Source organism: Grampus griseus (assembly GCF_964374135.1).
Source record: "Grampus griseus genome assembly, chromosome: 2".
Taxonomy (NCBI): domain Eukaryota; kingdom Metazoa; phylum Chordata; class Mammalia; order Artiodactyla; family Delphinidae; genus Grampus; species Grampus griseus.
Genome location: NC_139018.1, coordinates 15,216,643 through 15,232,850, shown reverse-complemented (window position 1 = coordinate 15,232,850; position 16,208 = coordinate 15,216,643). Strand labels below are relative to the sequence as shown.

The following is a 16,208-nucleotide window of genomic DNA, read 5'->3' as shown; positions in this document are numbered from 1 at the left end:
CTGCATCCTCCCTAAAATGGGGGGTGGCTTTTACCAGCAAATATTTATTCAGTCCCTCCTTGAAATGTAATTATCTGGCAGTGTATGGATTATGGACAGTTATTTAGTGCATATAACAAATATTTTGAACTTATCAATCTTTCTACTTTAACAAATTTGGATAAATCCCTGTTACAGTCTTAAGTTAGCACCACATGACCATGCAGCGTTTGGTTCTGGTTTTTTCCTCTTGTGTAGTTCTGGTTTCTCAAGGCTGTTGCTTTATGGAGTCTTCTCAGCATCCATATCTTTCAATGAGGCATATGTACACATTTCCAGACAAACAAACTGCAATCAGAGAAAGAACTGCAGTGAGTTCACTATATTTATAGATTTTCAGAACAGTTTACAATGTTTTAAATTAAGCTTTCAAATCATACATGTGTAAAAACTTTACTCTTTCAACTCCTTTTATTCTGTATTTACATAGTATGTGACCCCAAGGAGCCATATGGTTAGGCGACCTTTTTATGATGACTAGCTGAGTCCATAAACTGAACCTGTCAAAGAAATAGTAATAATCTCTTAACTAGTAAAAGACAGTCCCTGCTCTTCTTGGGCTGAGAAAGTTACCAACCTGCAGTCATCACCTCCAGCACTAATAACATGTCGATCACCACTGGTAAATCGAATATTTGTCACATGGGGTGAATGACCCAAGAACCTTTTGTGCTTCGCCTAAAAAACAAGAACAAAGCTCAGGGTGTGTGATGAACACAGAAGTCAAAGGTTCTTAATCAGGAGCTATTATCTCCATCATGAGTGCTGTGGAGAAAGCAGTTTGGAGCACAGCTAATGATGAAATGCTTTCTCAGAATCAGTAATGGATCTGCATTGAAAAGCATTTGAAATTTGGTAACTGATTAAAGGTTTGATAAAAGACTAATCACAGGATAGTCTGCGAAGATGGCGCGGCTTGGGGGCAAGGGGAGATAATTTCTAATAGCTTTTATTTCAGAGTAATGGATTTAGGAAGTTTGGAGAAAATTTTAGAATCACAAATTTAAAAGTATTTTCAAATCATGAGACAATAACATTTTAGCTATTATGTGGGAAAAAGTACTAATGATCAGAAGTCTAAATCAGGAGTAAAGTTGCATAAAATACTAAACCCAACGTAAACTTACAAATTTTTCAGGACATGGGAAGTCAAATAACTTAACCATGCCAAAGTCATCTCCTGTTACAAGGCTGATTCCTGAATGAGAGACGCAGGCACAGGTGACATCGGCTTTCTCAGCATGTCTGGACCAGATTCCCATAACTTCATCTCCTAGAATGCTAGAGAGAAGGAATAAAAAAATCCACCATAGCACATACAGGTTTACCATACTGAAAAAGTTTCTTGGTAATTAACCTCTGAGTACCTAGTTATGTTATTTAAACACAGGAATAAGTTATGACAAGGTGTTACCTTGTCATAAGCCTGAACCTGCCGGGATGGCACTCCCTCACCCCCGATACACACACCTTTTCTCAATGAAGTTCTATAATTTTAAGGGTTTATAGATTAATCCTTTATAAAGTCAGTTAATACTTTATGATAACTGATAGAACTATCTTAAAATTAAAAGTGTTGATGGCATTTTTCATTTTCATTGATGGTTATGCATGGTTATCTGTTCTACAGCCAGCAAATTTGAACCCATTTTATAAGGTTTCATTTCTAACAGCTGCTATCAATAGCATTCCTTTAGACAGGGAAATAATACAGTTGCCTAACAGTACCCAATACATGTTTTCATTATCTGTTATTAAACCTACTTATGTTAAGGAAGTATCAGGGCATCTTTAAAGTCACAACTTTGATTTCCTTTAATTAAAAGAACTGATAAAGCATAGAAATATATTTGATCAAAAGGGGTCCCAGCATGAGTAAGTATATCGTTGTCTTCTTAGGAAGAATTCAGGATGGTAACAAAAACTTAAAACTCAATTACTGTTCCTTAGTGGGAATGGCTCTAACTGTTCAGAAATAGGATTTTCCAGTTTTCCTTGCTGACCTTCAGTCAGCTCTTCCCTTCTGATACATGAAATATTTACCTAGTCCATGTAGCCCAAGTAATTCTGTCAATGGCAGCCTGATCCATAAGATGTTTTCCTGAAGGCACTTCATAGACATGCCGTTTATAGCAACCAGTGGAGACCTTTCATAATATTAAAATGGAACAATTCCATCATGTGAGAGGCAAAATCCAGAAGTAGTTTATAGTAAACTGGCAAAGTGCTACTTGATTTACATTTCTAACATTATTAAGACTAAAACATGACTACAAAAATCTGTGAGCAAAAAAAATGAAGAAAAGGACTGGTAAGAATAGATTAGTAAAGAATTTATGCAGAAACAGTGAATAGTAGTGAATAAAAGGCAAGAGTTGAGAAGCTCTGGAACTGAGGAGTTTTAAAAGCACTCACTAACAAAATGTAAAGACTATTCGAATAGTCTTGGTACTGTACCTGGAGATGTCTGCTATCTGCAGAGAAGTCCATTTGAATGACAAAACTTGGAATGTCTTTGCAGTAGCTGATTCTATTAAGGGTGGGACCCAATGTTAGGTCATAAAAATCCACTGAATTCTCACTGGAACCCACTGCCAGAAACCGGGAATCTGGACTAAATCTGAACATGTAACAAAAGATTCCATGTAAAAATGCATTAGACCACATGAAATAGTATAAACATTTAAGACCACTGACTTTTCAGTTCTCAAAAATAAGTATTTGAGACAAATAATGTGTGATATGGCCTCAAACAGATTTACCTGATAGTCACAACAGATTGTGTACACTGATATTTGTCTGTGTTACAGAAAACAGAAGGTTTATATTTTACTTCAACATTAAGTGGTTCCTGAATTTTCATCTCCTAATTTCTTTAAAAATAGCTCAGTTTTTTAAAAGCCACTAACAATTTACATATATTCCTAAATTACATAATTCAGTACGATAGGATCCTTTCATCTGGAAAGATCATATCTTAAGAGCAAGGGACACAGACCAGCTTAACTCATGTAACGTTATTAGATGAAGTGATACTACTTGAAGCTTGGAAGAAGTTATTTTAAAATAATAAAGTACTATTTGCCTATCGATGATGCAAAGCAGTATGGGACAGTTCAGTTTTTTGAAAATACTCCATAAGTCTCGCTGATGTACCTTTGGGAAACTGGAGAGCTGAGGGAAGCCATAATTACTGTTTTATATACTGAAGATCTGAGGAAGGCTTCATTTGTAAAAACGGTTTTACTGGTGAAAACAGTGCAAGCTTTTGACAGACCTGGATTCAATAATCTATCTTGATCACATAGAAGTGCTCAGTAAATGGTAACCACTGTTAATATAAGCTTAAGCACTGAAAAAGGCTCAAGAAAAGTTTTAATTAATTCATAATCTGGGGCATAGATGTTCAATGGCTATGGATTAAATGAATGAACTATATAGTCAGTGGAAATGAAGAGAAGTAAAAGACGTTTGGGGTTATAAGTTTAATTTTTCAGGCTTTCTAAGAGATGTTTGGGGTTATAACTTTAATTTTCCAGGCTTTTTTGGGGGGGGCTGCATTGGGTCTTCGTTGCTGCATGCAGTCTTTCTCTATGTGGTGAGTGGAGGCTACTCTCTGTTGTGGTGCGCGGGCTTCTTATTGCGGTGGCTTCTCTTATTGCGGAGCACACGCTCTAGGCACACGGGCTCAGTAGTTGTGGCTCACGGGCTCTAGAGCACGGCTCAGTAGTTGTGGCGCATGGGCTTAGTGGCTCTGCAGCATGTGGGATCTTCCCCAACCAGGGCTTGAACCTGTGTCCCCTGCACTGGCAGGCGGATTCTTAACCACTGCGCCACCAGGGAAGCCCTTCCAGGCTTTTTTTTTTTGCCACGCTGTGCGGCTTGCGGTATCCTAGTTCCCTAACTAGGGATTGAACCCGGGCCATAGCAGTGAAAGCGCCAAGTCCTAACCACTGGACTGCCAGGGAAGTCCCTAATTTTCCAGACTTTTAAGGGCAGATGGAAGATAATTCTTGGCAGGATGAACTTACTGGACATGTCCAGTGTGATACTAATTCATCAAACATTCCCTGAATACTTGCTATTATAAGGCACTGTGGCTGGTGCCCAGTGGACTCATAATTTAGTAAGGAGAAGTAGCTAAGTATACAAACAGCCATATTTCAGCATACAATTTATGATGTGTTGAAATGCTACAGGCACTAAGGACCTTTTTTCCAAATGCAAGCCGGGTCATTTAAAGAGTATCCTTGACATACCATTCCATTTGTTGACTAACCTGATATCGTGGATTGCACATCGTCTATCTCTCTTCTTTCCCCATATCTTTAGAGAGCTCACAAGTAAAATAATAAATTCTCCATTTTTCATTCCAATAGCCACCATGTCCCCTTCAGGGCTATAACACACAGTACGAGCAGCATGTCCCAAATTCACTTTGTTCAACATCTTCTGCATAAGAACCAAAAGAATCACAGAGAACTACATTAAGCAGAGTACTTACAAAGTAAACCAGTTTCTCCCCCAAGTTCTCAACACAATGCTGAGATAGTTCTTTAAGTGCTAGCAATTTAGAACTTTGCTTCTTAGAAATTGTAACATCTTTTAAAAAAAATTATACTTACTTTATCAGCAATGTCCCAGAGTCTCACTGTCCCATCTTCTGCAGCAGAAAGGAAAAAATCCCTGGAAGGATGTGTCGCCAGTCCCCATATAGGTCCATCCACATGACCGGTAACTAAAATATTACATGCTGCATTTTTCTCTCCAACTTCAATTATTTCAGCATTCCTTGTCCCTACTAGTATCTTGCCCTGAAACACAAGTGGGGCCAATATATTTAATGGAATACCACAGTTGCTCTTCTTAATAATAATGAGAACGACCTTCTGGCCTATGTGATACTGTGACTTAGAATAAGAAATATACAGATCTTCCTCAACTTATGATGGGGTTGCATCTGATAAGCCCATCATAAGTTAAAAATGTCATAAGTTAGAAGTGCATTTGACACACCTAACCTATCAAACATGATAGCCTGGCCTACCTTAAACATGCTCAGGACACTTACTTGAGCCTCTAGTTGAGCAAAATCATCTAACACAAAGCCTATTTTATAATAAAGTGTTGGATACCTCATGTCGTTTATTGAATACTATCCTGAAAGTGAAAAACATAGTGGTCGTCTCAGTACAGACAGCATGGCTGTAAGTGAATTGATTTTTGGCCCTTGCGGCTGACTGGGAGCTGTGGCTTGCTGCGCTGCCCGGCATCACGAGAGGATTGTACCGCACGTCACTAGCTGGGGCAAGATAAAAATTCAAAATTCGAAATATGGTTTCTACTGAATTTGTATCATTTTTGCACCATCTTAAAATCGAAAAACTTTAACTTGGGGATGGCCTATATATTTGGTCTGTCCCCGCTTACTGGCATGAAGCTCCTAAAACCCTTGGGATTTCCTAAGTGATGAACAAAAGAGGGGTATCTTTTGTTATGGACCTCACCAAAGGATGGGGGCTGGTTGCCAGGAGACCCAACTATGTGATTAGGGGTTAGGAACTGGCAGTTTCACTCTCTCCTCTCCCCACCTCGGGGATGGGAGAGGGGCTAGAAGTTGAATCAGTTACCAATAGTGAAAGATTTAATCAATTATGACTATGTAAGAAGCCTCCATAAAAACCCAAAAGGTCAGGGTTTGGAGAGCTTTCAAGTTGGTGCACACGTGGAGATGCAGGCTGAGTGGTCATGGAAGTTCCTCTCCCCTCCCCATATACCTTGCCTTGTGCAGTTCTACATCTGGCAGTTCATGAGTTATATCCTTTTACAATAAACTGGTGATCCAGTAAGTAACATGTTTCTCTGAGCTCTGTAAGCCACTCTAGCAAAATAACTGAACCCGAGGAGGGGTCGTACAACCCTCTCTAATTTACAGGCAGTGGGTCAGAAGGACAGGTAACTGACTGGTGTCTGAAGTCCAGGAGGAGTTGTTGGGAACCCCAAGCTACAGCCGGTCAGAAGCATAGGTAAGAATGTGGCATCTGAAGTGGCGGTGAGGGGAGCAGTCTTGTAGGATTGAACCTTCAACCTGTGGAATCCAATCCCTTCTCTGGCAGATACTGTCAGAACTTAGTTGAATTTTTGGACACGCTGCTGGTGTTGGAGAATTGTTTGGTGGTGTGTGGGAAGCACCCCCAAACTCAACATACACACATTGGATTTGGGTCCAAAACCAAAATAACATACTTTCAGAGAATTTTTTGCTTTGACTAATTTAGTAGCAAGCCAGCCATTAGCTCATGCAAAGCTTTCTATGACCAGAGGCGCATCTGCAAGAGCACTGAGCCAGGCTGCATGTGCAAGCCCACGCTAAAGATAATACACCTCGCTTCTCCAGTCATCAAAGTTTTGACTTTGACTATGATATATTAGTCTGAAGATCTCCAAAGAGGTGTAAGTGCATTGGGATACAGGAAGAAAGTATTGGATTTTAGTTAAAAATAACTATAAGTAAAAGTAAGCTTAACTAATATTTAATACACAGGATAATACATGTATGTAATTTATAAACACACTTATTGTGAGTGCATGCACAGTCAAATTTTTTAGAGCAATGTGTTTTTTTTAAACAAATGGAGACAGCTGCTTTAATCAAAACGAGTCAACTGGCAAATAAATTTAGCTGTCTACCAGAGTTGAATTAGCAGATGCAAGAAAATAAGGAGGTTTAGATACAGTGCTTAGGAGAACAGCTTCCTGTCTTTCTGCAAAGAAAGCAGCAGAGAAGAGGCAGAGGAAAAGCGGCAAGCAAGTCCATCTTTGAGTTATTATTCATCAAGTTGCGAAGGTGAGAGAATCACAGGAGTAACTGTTTTCTACTGTCTGCTGCACTGTAATGCCTCAAGAAACATCTTACCTTGCCTCTGCACACAGAACGGACACAATCTGTGACTTGTCCTGTCTCAAGCCTGAAGGCGCGGCATCGCCTCAGTTCCTGATCCCACAGTTTGACTGCTCCTCCTTCTTTTGACCTAAGAAAATAACAACCCAAACCAAAAGAAGCATTTATTATTGGCTATTACAAATAATTTTTATTATAAACAAATACTAAATTATAAGCAGAACAGAAAAAGAGGCTCCAATCTTATATTCTTCTAAACTTTCTATGGCAATTTTTAGATATAGTGTCTCAAACATTCAGTTTAAGCAAATTTTATTTTATGAACACTTATTTTTCTGACATCAGCATAAGTTTACTTAGCACCGCCCCCTGCCCATACATCATATATCCTCTCTCATAATACTTCTTGACTGAGGAAACGTGCAAAATGGATTTTTTTTTTTTTTTTTGGCTGTGCATGTGGCTTGTGGGATCTTAGTTCTCTGACCAGGGGTTGAACCTGGGCCACAGAAGTGAAAGTGCCAAGTCCTATCCACTGGACCGCCAGGGAAGTCCCCAAAATGATTCTTAATGTTAAGAGGATAATGGAAATGCAAGGCTAGATAACAGGATTACAGATGCTGTGCTACAGAATATATTTTCAGGGCCAAAAGAGCAGCACATTTCTTTCCAACCACTATTATTAAATATACTACTGAACAGTTTAGTAGGTTACTAGTGAGTAGGAGTGTGCAAGACTAGATGAGGTGTGGAAACACGAGTGTCAGAGTAATATGCAAAAGATAAATATAGCCCATTTATGTTTTTTTCTCTTATACAGTCTTCCTTTATGTGAAAAGCAAAAGCTGCTGCATATTTGTGGTTCTTTCAATGCTGTATAGGAATGTACTTACTTCCTGGTCACATATACATTCCATTTTAACATGCATATGAATATGCTAGTAGGAAATCAATGATAAGTATCTGGTTTCCACTGGGAGATTTGAAAACCACTCAGAAAAAGGCCTCTCCTCACACATTTTGAGGTCTTGTCTTAATTTTATCTAACAAGTTTGCCTCAAGCAAAAGCAAACAAGGCAAAGTTTATTTTTAGTATCCTCTCATCCTTTTCTAATGCAGCAGTATGAATTTTATCCCTTAGTATCCAGTTTGAACCAAAAAGAAAGCAGGCAGTCGAGATGCATCCTGAGTCCAATGGCAAAGATTCCCCCATAGATCACCACCTGCTACTCAGCCAGTATTTATACAGGCAGAGAGGCATTAAGAAAATCAATTCCTAACCTGCAAGATAGCTACCTATCCATACCTCAGAAAAATGATCACCCAGTTGGAGTTTAGACTTACCTACAATGTGAAAAACATTGGGAGGGATTTAAGACCAGAAATAAAAATCAACAAGCTGGTGCATAAAAGGCAGTAAAGGAGAAGCACATGAGGAGGAAGGTCAGAGGATAATCCATGTGGCCTAGACATAACTAACTGCAAACCAGAGGCATCACAACGCATGAATATTCAGTAAGGCTGTAAAAAGAAAGAGGACTCACGGCCTCTCCTTGCCACCAGTGACAATAAGTCCGTCTCGAAGGGTGGTGTACATGGCAAACACAGGCCCATTGTGAGCTTTGGCCACGATTCTGCACAATATGTGGTCTTTCCACACACAGACATCTCCACTGATGGTACCTGTAAACGTCAAGTTATTCTGAAAAGGAGTGGGGAAGGGGGAGATAAACTCATGAAAAGTTCAAATAGAGTTCAAACAGCAATTCTCTATGTAAGTGTGAGCCTATGTCACTTTTTTTTTTTTGGTAGTGAAGTGTTTATTAGGAGGAAAAAGGGTACGTGTGGAGAGACACATGGGTGGACTCAGAGAGAGAGTCACGCTATGTCACCTTTTTGATACAAAGAGCATGGGTGGCGGGAAAACAGTAGAGTCCAGAGTCAGAAAACCTGAAGTCAAGGCTTAGCTTTGTTAGGGCCATTTCCTTTTCCAGGTCTTTTGTTTATTAGCTGGAATAACTTTGGTCAAGACTTTTAACCTCTATGAGTATCAACTTTTTCAGTGTAAAATGAGGGATCTCTAAATCCCTAAAGTCTCTAAGGTCCCTTCCAATTCAAATATGCTGTAATTCTAGTTTATATCACCTCTTTGGATTGCTTCCCTGTAGCTGCCCAAGAAATAACTTAAAAGTCATTAGTAACTGAGAGTAAAAAAAACAGAATAGGAATAGGGAGTGAAAATAACTTTATTAGGTTTGATAAGGTATTTTGTCATGGAAAGTAAAACTATTATCTGTAGCAAAGTTGTAGTTTTTCAGAAATTGTATATGAAAATATTTGCCATGATTTCTTAAAATCAAAACAGCAAAAGTTACTGCCTTTCTGCAATGAATCCAAACTAATATAAACGTGTTAAGGCACCGAAAGCTTAAGAATGACTGAGGTGCCTGAGAACTGCAGTCCTGATGCAGTTCATTTATGCAAAAGCTGGAGAAAGCAAATCCTGCGTTATGTGCTAGTTTCGTCTCATTTTAGCTTCACTTTTAGAGCAACTTGTATAAGATCCTTCACCAAAAACAATATAGAAAGAACCAATAAGAAAATAAGATTTTGGATTGTATCAAAAACAGATTTTCTTGAATCTTTCTGAGAATACTAGTTTGTAGGCTTAATTTCCCTACAATTTAATATTACTTCAAATTCCTCAGCATTTATACTTAATCTCTGTATCTTTTATTTGGAAAACAATGATTACATTGGGTTGGCCAAAAAGTGCCTTTGGCTTTTAAGTAAAAATAAAAGACACATTTTTCATTTTCACCAAGAACTTTACTGAACAACATATTCACCTTTTTGTTCCACCACCTTCTGCCATTTTTCAGGCAACTTCATAATTTCATCTTCCCAAAATTTTTTATCTTTTTGAGCAAAGAACTGTTCCAGGTGCCTTTTACAGTCTTCCAGGGAATTGAAATTTTTCCATTAAGAGAATTTTGCAAATACCTAAATAAATGGAAATCCGAAGGTGCAATGTCTGGTGAATACGGCGGATGAATCAGAACTTCCCAGCCACGCTGTAACAGTTTTTGCCTGGTCATCAAAGAAACATGTGGTCTTGTGTTATCCTGATGGAAGATTATGTGTTTTCTATTGACTAAGTCTGGATGCTTTTCGTCGAGTGCTGCTTTCAGTTGGTCTAATGGGGAGCAGTACTTGTTGGAATTAATCATCTGGTTTTCCGGAAGGAGCTCATAATAGAGGACTCCCAATCCCACCATATACACAACATCACCTTCTTTGGATGAAGACCGGCCTTTGGTGTAGTTGGTGGTGGTTCATTTCGCTTGCCCCACGATCTCTTCCATTCCACATTATTGTACAATATCCACTTTTCATAGCCCATCACAATTTATTTAAAAAATGGAACACTGTCATTATGTTTAAGTAGAGAATCGCATGCAGAAGTACGGTCAAGGTTTTTTTTCGCTTAACTTATGTGGAAGCCAAATATCAAAGCGATTCAAGCTGGTGCAAATGATTTTCAGCACTTGATTTGGATATTCTGAGTATGTTGGCTATCTTCCTCGTGGTATAACGTTGATTGTTCTCAGTTAATGTCTTGATTTGATCGCTATCAACTTCAACTGGTCTACCCGACTGTGGAGCACTGTCCAGCGAGAAATCTCCAGCACAAAACTTCACAAACCACTTTTGACACGTTCGATCAGTCACAGCACCTTCTCCATACACTGCACAAATCTTTTTTTTGCATTTCAGTTGCGTTTTTACCTTTCTTGAAATAATAAAGCATAATAGGCCAAAAATGTGGCTTTTTTTCTTCCATCTTCAATATTAAAATGGCTACACAAAAATTCACCAATTTTGATAAGTCTTTTTTTAAATGCACACTGATGAGACAGCTGTCACATACAATCTAACAAAATTGTTTCTAATGACGTTAAAGACATCTAAGTGCTAATAGAGCCATCTTACAGAAAAAACTGAACGAACCTTTTGGCCAACTCAATACTTGTCACATAGGAGCATCTTTAATTCACGCCTTATCTGCGACTGGAATGTAAAAACTAACATTTTACTTCGTCTGCTCTTTTCATAGCCCCCTAGCATAGAGGATGCTCAAAAAGGCTTAAACTGAACATCAACCCATTTTATTATATAACATTCGCACTGATTGCACTGTTGCTTCAAACATAAAACGTCAATTATGACTAATATTCTTTTTTTATGAAAATATTGAGAAGGTTTTTATTTAGGCAAAAGAAAAATGAACAGGCAATAGTATCACTCTTTTACTTATAATTTCTAAAGGCTCCTCACATATGACTAACAGTATAATCTTCAAGTTTATTTTCTATTGGGAATGGGCAATTGACTAAATAAGGAATTTTATACACAAAGATTAGTTAACGTAGATGGGGCATATTAAATGTATGCAAACACTTGAATGCATAAGCTTTTCTTCTGGAAAGAATTACTGGTCTTGTATTAAGAATCTCCACAATATTTAACTGAAGTTTGACATGGCACAACCAGCACTTTCAATGGTCTCAAAAATATAAGTGTTCTTTAAGAATCTAGAATTATAATTTTCTTCCTTCGGGTATTACATACCCACATAAACACTTTAGTAAGAAAACCGACTTAGTTTTTTGATGCACCAAAGGATTTAAAAAGCCTGGCCAGGGCAAGGTATTAAAGGAAAGAGATGTGTCTTATAAACCACAAGCCCAGATGGAATGGGGGAGGGGAGGGGAGGGGAGGAAATGGCTCTTGAACACTCTTTCTAGTAAACTAGACCAGGAACTGAGCTCGCCTTCTTCCCTTTAATGAGAGACACTGGCCAAGAGCACTTCCAGCTACATAATAAGCAGTGAGTTAAGATGATAGGAAGCAAAGGAAATCCTAAACCAAGTACCACCTTAAATACTAGAAAAATCACGTTTCATGATTTATCTTTCTCCTATTCTGACAAATTATTATAGGACCTAGGAGATTCAGGGTGACACTTATAAAATGAAGGCTTTTGAGAATGGCAGTGGCCCAAGGACTCAGATGTTTTATAATCCTTCTCCCTCGTTAACTCTCTTTCCCAGTCCCTGATTTCTGAAAGTATCAGAATTTGAAAGCTGAAATATATGCATGACCAGGACATATGTAAGGATTAGGGGACTAGAGTGCCATATAAACAACATTCATGTGGTTCATCTATCTAAGGCAAGAAAATTCAAACTCGTCCAATTTGGGTAATTCACAGTTACACTACCACATGCATTTTAAGAGACATACTGCACCAAATGCAACAGCAAGCATGGTCTGCATCCGGGCATCTTGCAGTGTGCTCAGTAGCCCTTTTTTGCTAAGAAGAGCTCTTCCTGCCAATGTCCAGAACTTAACATGCTTTACTCCCACAGAGACAAACTGGGAATCTGAATCTGGTCGGAATTCTGCCACAAAAATACGTTGGTTGTGACCAGCTCTGCTGGCAATTTTGGCACCTGATAAAAAAGATACAACAAAATTTTCTAGGTTAGTATAAGAACTAAGCTAATTTTTACAGGATCAAACAGTTATTGAAAATATATAGTTCAAAAAATAAATGCTTATAAAAAGAGAGAGCAGGGAATTCCCTGGCGGTCCAGTGGTTAGACTCAGCGCTTTCACTGCTGAGGGCCCCCTGATCGGGGAACTAAGATTCCACAACTTGCGCCGGCACGGCCCCCCAAAAAAGGGAGAGGGCATGTCCCTTGCACTGCTACCTAGCAATCACATGACATACAATTAATAGTGTAGAGGGTCCTTTTTACATATTTTTGCAAGTGATGTGTGATTTATGGAAAGCTTTATTATAATTTAAGGGGCATTTTAGAAACCATATCTTATTTTTTTCTGTGTAGCTCTATGAATTTCACTTTTTTATAATGGCTATGTAACTGAAAAGTTTTGTCCGAAATGCGTTAAAGTAATATTGCCCTATTGCCCTTCCATTATCACTTAACAATATAATTCATCGCATTCTCGAGTAAGATCCTCTACAACCAAATAATAATTAGCAAGACACTTACATGCATAGTTTCTTACTGAAAGAACAGTGAATCATTTATAATATTAATAACTTTCATTAGTTTATACTTTGTTTACAATTTCACTGGGTTTTGAAAGTAGAACATACCTACAACTGTGTATGGGTATTGAGTAAGGCTTAATAGTGAATAATGGTTTCAATCACCAAGTTAACACAAATATGAAATAGAAAATCCCTATCACCCCATTTTTATTTTTTAAAATTACAAAGAAAAAAATTCCTACCTTCCTGCCATCTCCAAATGGTAATTGTATGTTCTGGGTCTAGCCCCACAGATAGCAAGAGTTTTCCAGTAGCACTGAAACTAACTGAACACACTCCCTTTGAATGGTAGCATCTTAGTATAGATAAAGTCTGCTTGTTCACTGCATCCCAGATGTGGATAGAAGGAGCTGTAGCTAAACAAAGATAAAATCCCAAAGTTGTAATACACCTATTACAAATGTTTCCATTTCTAAGGCTGATGCATACTCATCTCTGAAACACAAGAAAAATATGTACCAAAGAAAGACTGTACTTAATAAAAAATAGCTCAAAACTAAGACTGAATTAAAAAGAAAGAAAGAAAAGGGAAGAGAAAGGAAAGGAAGGGAGAAAAATACAGACTACTTCCTCAGGCTATAGTCCAAATTGCACTTTTGAGAAAATAGCATTTAGACAAGCAAATTAGGTAATCACAACTTTAAACAACTTTTCAAAAAATAATGTATGTTTTAGATACACGTTAAATCTTTATATAATTATGTGGAGAAATATAAAACCATTATACACTTATGAAATACCAGGATATATTTATTACCTATTTATATGAAGGAGAGATAGAAAGTGAATACAAATTGAGAAAGGCAGTAGGTAGGAAACCATGTGAATAGATCACAAAGGAAATCTTCAACTGCATAGGCATATATCTGGTAAAAAACTAAGTTCATATCACTTTATAAGACAGTAGTTTTGTTTTTTTTAAACAGGATTTCATGGAAGAAATTAAACTGCTAATCTTTTTAAGAAATTATATTTGTTGTTTTTTTTCTTTTTTAGATTTTTAAATTTATCTTGTCCAGCCTTTTTCTACTGCTTAAAATGTCTTCCCAGTTCTCTGTATTTCCTAGGTTAAAAAACCATAGCTTTGGACTGTCCTTTTTTCAAGAATTGCACCCTATAAAAAGGAATAGGTAAGTCAATTCAGCAGCTAATTCAGTCTCAGAACATAAGTACTTTTAGTAAAATAATCAAAATATGGAAGAGCATTTGCTTCAAATTATAAATGTGATTATAAATTTAATCTCTCCAATGATGGACTCTGCACTTAGCACGAATCCACACTCCTCTCCATGATCGGCAAAGCCCTACGTGACTGACTCCTGCCCCTCTCTAGGTTCATCTCAGAGGCCTTACTGCAGTCACACGGACCTTCCTGTTTCTTGGTTCAGCTTCAGGGCCTCCCCAGGAGGGAGTTAACAGATGCAGGACTGAGGTTACTATCACTAGAATGGCCTGCTTGCTAGTGTGTGAGAACTTGACTTTTGAAATGTTCCCTATGTTGATAAGGTTATTTTGTCCACGGGGGGCACTGAATACCTGCTTTCTTCTGGGACTATGGTATTTTAGTAGTTGTGGCTTTGTGTCTATGTGACCAGCCCCCAGTAAAAACCTTGGTCTCGGAGTCCTCAGTGGGTTTCCCTGGGCAGAAACACTGCACCTGCATTGATACATCTGGCTGCTGGTAGAAGAAGCAGGTTCTGTGTGACCCCTGGAAGAGTGTGTTTTGTTTTTTGTTTTTTTGCGGTCCGCGGGCCTCTCACTGTTGTGGCCTCTCCCGTTGCGGAGCACAGCCTCCGGACTCGCAGGCTCAGCGGCCATGGCTCACAGGCCCAGCCGCTCTGTGGCATGTGGGATCTTCCCGGACCGGGGCACGAACCCGTGTCCCCTGCATCGGCAGGCGGACTCTCAACCACTGTGCCACCAGGGAAGCCCTGGAGGAGTGTTTTGGAAGAGACATAGAAAGCCTGTGCCTCTATCCTCTAGGCTCCACCTGATGTGTCTTTTTCCCTTGCTGATCATTGTAATAAGCTACTGCACCGTAACTATCTCTGGGTCCTGTGATTCCTTCTAGTGAATCACTGAATGTGTGGGTGGTTGTAGGATTCCCAAACCAGGCCTCAGCCTAGAGCCCCCAGGTCACCCTTCAGGTATCACTGTTTTGTATCATTCTTGGCCTAGCTAAATGTTACCACCTCTGAAAAAACACTGTTTTGTGGCCCTCGCCCTATTTGTTGTTTTTATCACATTTATCACCATCTTAGATCATGTTATTTAGGAAAAAAAGTACTTATTTATTGCCTGTCTCCCTCTAAAGCAGACGTCAGCAAACTTTCACTGTAAAGGGTCAGATAAGAGACAAAATTGAAGGTATTATGCAGGTACTTGTGTAATAAAACAAATTTTCACAAAATTTTTATTGGTGAAATTCACTGAGTGAAATTTTTTATAATATAGATCTACTAATGAGAATGAAATTTTTTGGGGGGGATAATTCACTTAAGTAGGGTTCAAAATCAGAGTTCTTTATTTTTTTAAAAAAATTACAAATGTTCATCTGATAATGATCTATAATAATTTTCAACTTTGAAAATGTCTCACACAGATAGGTACTGTCAAATATGAATATCATCCAAAAGCATATGATTTTTTTTTTTTTTCTTTTGCGGTACGCAGGCCTCTCACTGTTGTGGCCTCTCCCATTGCGGAGCACAGGCTCCGGACGTGCAGGCTCAGCGGCCATGGCTCATGGGCCCAGCCGCTCCGCGGCATGTGGGATCTTCTCGGACCGGGGCACGAACCCGTGTCCCCTGCATCAGCAGGCGGACTCTCAACCACTGCGCCACCAGGGAAGCCCCGAAAGCATATGATTTTAATTGAGCATATTAATCACTTGGAAGGCATTCAGAAAATTCTATTAGAGTCTTATCTTGATATTTGCATTTTAGCATGTATTACATTGCAGAATAATAACTTTAAATTGAAGGTTAGGTGGAAGTTCCTCAATTGTACAGTTAAACAGATTTTTTAAATATGGAAATTTTCTCTACGCTTGTATCAAGATCTAAAAAATGCTGCTGGAACTGTAACTTGAGCCCAGAAAATACATTTGCTACAAATTTTTGT

General features: G+C 38.6%; 1 protein-coding gene across 2 annotated transcripts in view; it reads right to left on the bottom strand.

Moving 5' to 3' along the window:
- Positions 1-290: 290 nt before the first annotated feature.
- The window catches only part of EML5 (EMAP like 5), a gene marked incomplete at both ends in the record, with an annotated part of 169,978 nt that continues 154,060 nt past the window's right edge, over positions 291-16,208 (bottom strand). For both annotated transcript variants that reach the window (XM_082681679.1, XM_082681680.1), the window contains 11 exons: positions 291-327; positions 617-717; positions 1,167-1,320; positions 2,083-2,186; positions 2,497-2,659; positions 4,319-4,491; positions 4,665-4,853; positions 6,956-7,070; positions 8,485-8,642; positions 12,248-12,456; positions 13,268-13,441. In XM_082681679.1, the coding sequence (XP_082537805.1) occupies positions 291-327; positions 617-717; positions 1,167-1,320; positions 2,083-2,186; positions 2,497-2,659; positions 4,319-4,491; positions 4,665-4,853; positions 6,956-7,070; positions 8,485-8,642; positions 12,248-12,456; positions 13,268-13,441 (1,577 nt within the window). The remainder of the gene's footprint in view (positions 328-616; positions 718-1,166; positions 1,321-2,082; positions 2,187-2,496; positions 2,660-4,318; positions 4,492-4,664; positions 4,854-6,955; positions 7,071-8,484; positions 8,643-12,247; positions 12,457-13,267; positions 13,442-16,208) is intronic.